Source organism: Condylura cristata, unplaced genomic scaffold, assembly GCF_000260355.1.
Source record: "Condylura cristata isolate star-nosed mole 26May11 unplaced genomic scaffold, ConCri1.0 scaffold00003, whole genome shotgun sequence".
Lineage (NCBI taxonomy): Eukaryota > Metazoa > Chordata > Mammalia > Eulipotyphla > Talpidae > Condylura > Condylura cristata.
In genome coordinates, this window is record NW_004567104.1 from 78,281,963 (window position 1) to 78,283,140 (window position 1,178).

Sequence of the window (1,178 nt, forward strand, 5' to 3'; positions counted from 1 at the left end):
GGATCTTGTTCAGCCCCAGGAGCCCCTTGGCCCGGGCGTCCTTCCTCAGCTGCTGCCGGAAGGTCAGGCCTGGGGGGCAGAGCCAGGATGAGCCGGGCCGGGGGACCTGGGCTGCCCTGAGCTGGGCGGTCCCCACCTCCCTGCTCGCGCCAAGGGGCCCGCCCGGCCCTGTCCTCTCGGCGCGGCCGCCGGCCCCAGGGCGGCCAGCTCAGGGCACTCGAGCCCTGCCGCCCAGGGGCCAGGCGCCGCCCAGCTGGGAGCACCGGCCAGGGCAGCTGCCCCGGCCAGCGCGGGAACCCCGGGCCCTGCCCTTCCGGACGGCACGGGGCGGTCACCTTGCGTGAGTGAGGTGTCCGACGCCCTGCGTCCTTCCTGGAAGCTGACGGGGAGCAGGGTGGCCATGCCCAGGCTCCCCTGGGCCTGCAGCACCGGGGTGGCAGACTGGGCCCCCAGGAGTGGCGAGGCCAGTCTGAGCGGGCGGCAGGTGCCCACCGGCCCGTGGGCAGCCAGGCATCTGCTGAGCGCGGAGGGGCCGCCGGCGGCCGAGAAGGTGAGGCAGCTGTCGGAGCTGGTGCCCTCGGAGGGGCCGGCTGCGGAGGACACGACGATGCCTGCGGGGGCCGGGCGGTCACGGGGCGCCGGGCGTCCAGCAGGCGCAGCCCCGCCGGCCTGGCGCCAAGTCCTCCACCGGAGCGTGGGGCGTCCACGCTGCCCGGCCCTGGGGCGTCTCCCTTCCTCCCCGTCTACCCCGACCCTGGGCGGCGGGGACAGCCGCAGGCCACGGGCCAGGGAGCCCGGACTGTGGCGGCCACCAGGGTGGGCTCAGACCCGACGCGGCGGCCTGGGGGGCCCTGCCCCCGGCCGAGCAGGGACACTCACAGGGAGGGGCGTGCGGGGCGCAGCAGGCGGACACCTCGGCCAGGGTGTGTCTCCGGCCGGTGCAGCCGGGCAAGGGCTCCTCCGGCTCCTCGTCCAGGCCTGGGCCCTGCCGGGCCTCCTCGCTGATGGTGGTGTCCAGCAGGCTGCTGGGGGACAGGGGGCGCTGCTGGGGCCCTGCGCTGCAGCCGCCGTCCGTGGGGAGGAGCAGGGGCTGCGGGGCAGATGTGGGCTGGTGACTCAGGGCTCCAGGGCGCCGCCCCCTACCCCGAGCTGCCCCCCGGCCCTAGGCCCCCCGGCCC

General features: G+C 77.4%; 1 protein-coding gene across 1 annotated transcript in view; it reads right to left on the bottom strand.

Moving 5' to 3' along the window:
• Nucleotide 1: 1 nt before the first annotated feature.
• The window catches only part of SIK1 (salt-inducible kinase 1), a gene marked incomplete at its 3' end in the record, with an annotated part of 5,153 nt that continues 3,976 nt past the window's right edge, over nucleotides 2-1,178 (bottom strand). Inside the window, exons 5-7 of the mRNA XM_012731109.1 lie at nucleotides 880-1,162; nucleotides 336-611; nucleotides 2-69 (exon numbers count right to left, since the gene is read on the bottom strand). Of these exons, the coding sequence (XP_012586563.1) occupies nucleotides 2-69; nucleotides 336-611; nucleotides 880-1,162 (627 nt within the window). The remainder of the gene's footprint in view (nucleotides 70-335; nucleotides 612-879; nucleotides 1,163-1,178) is intronic.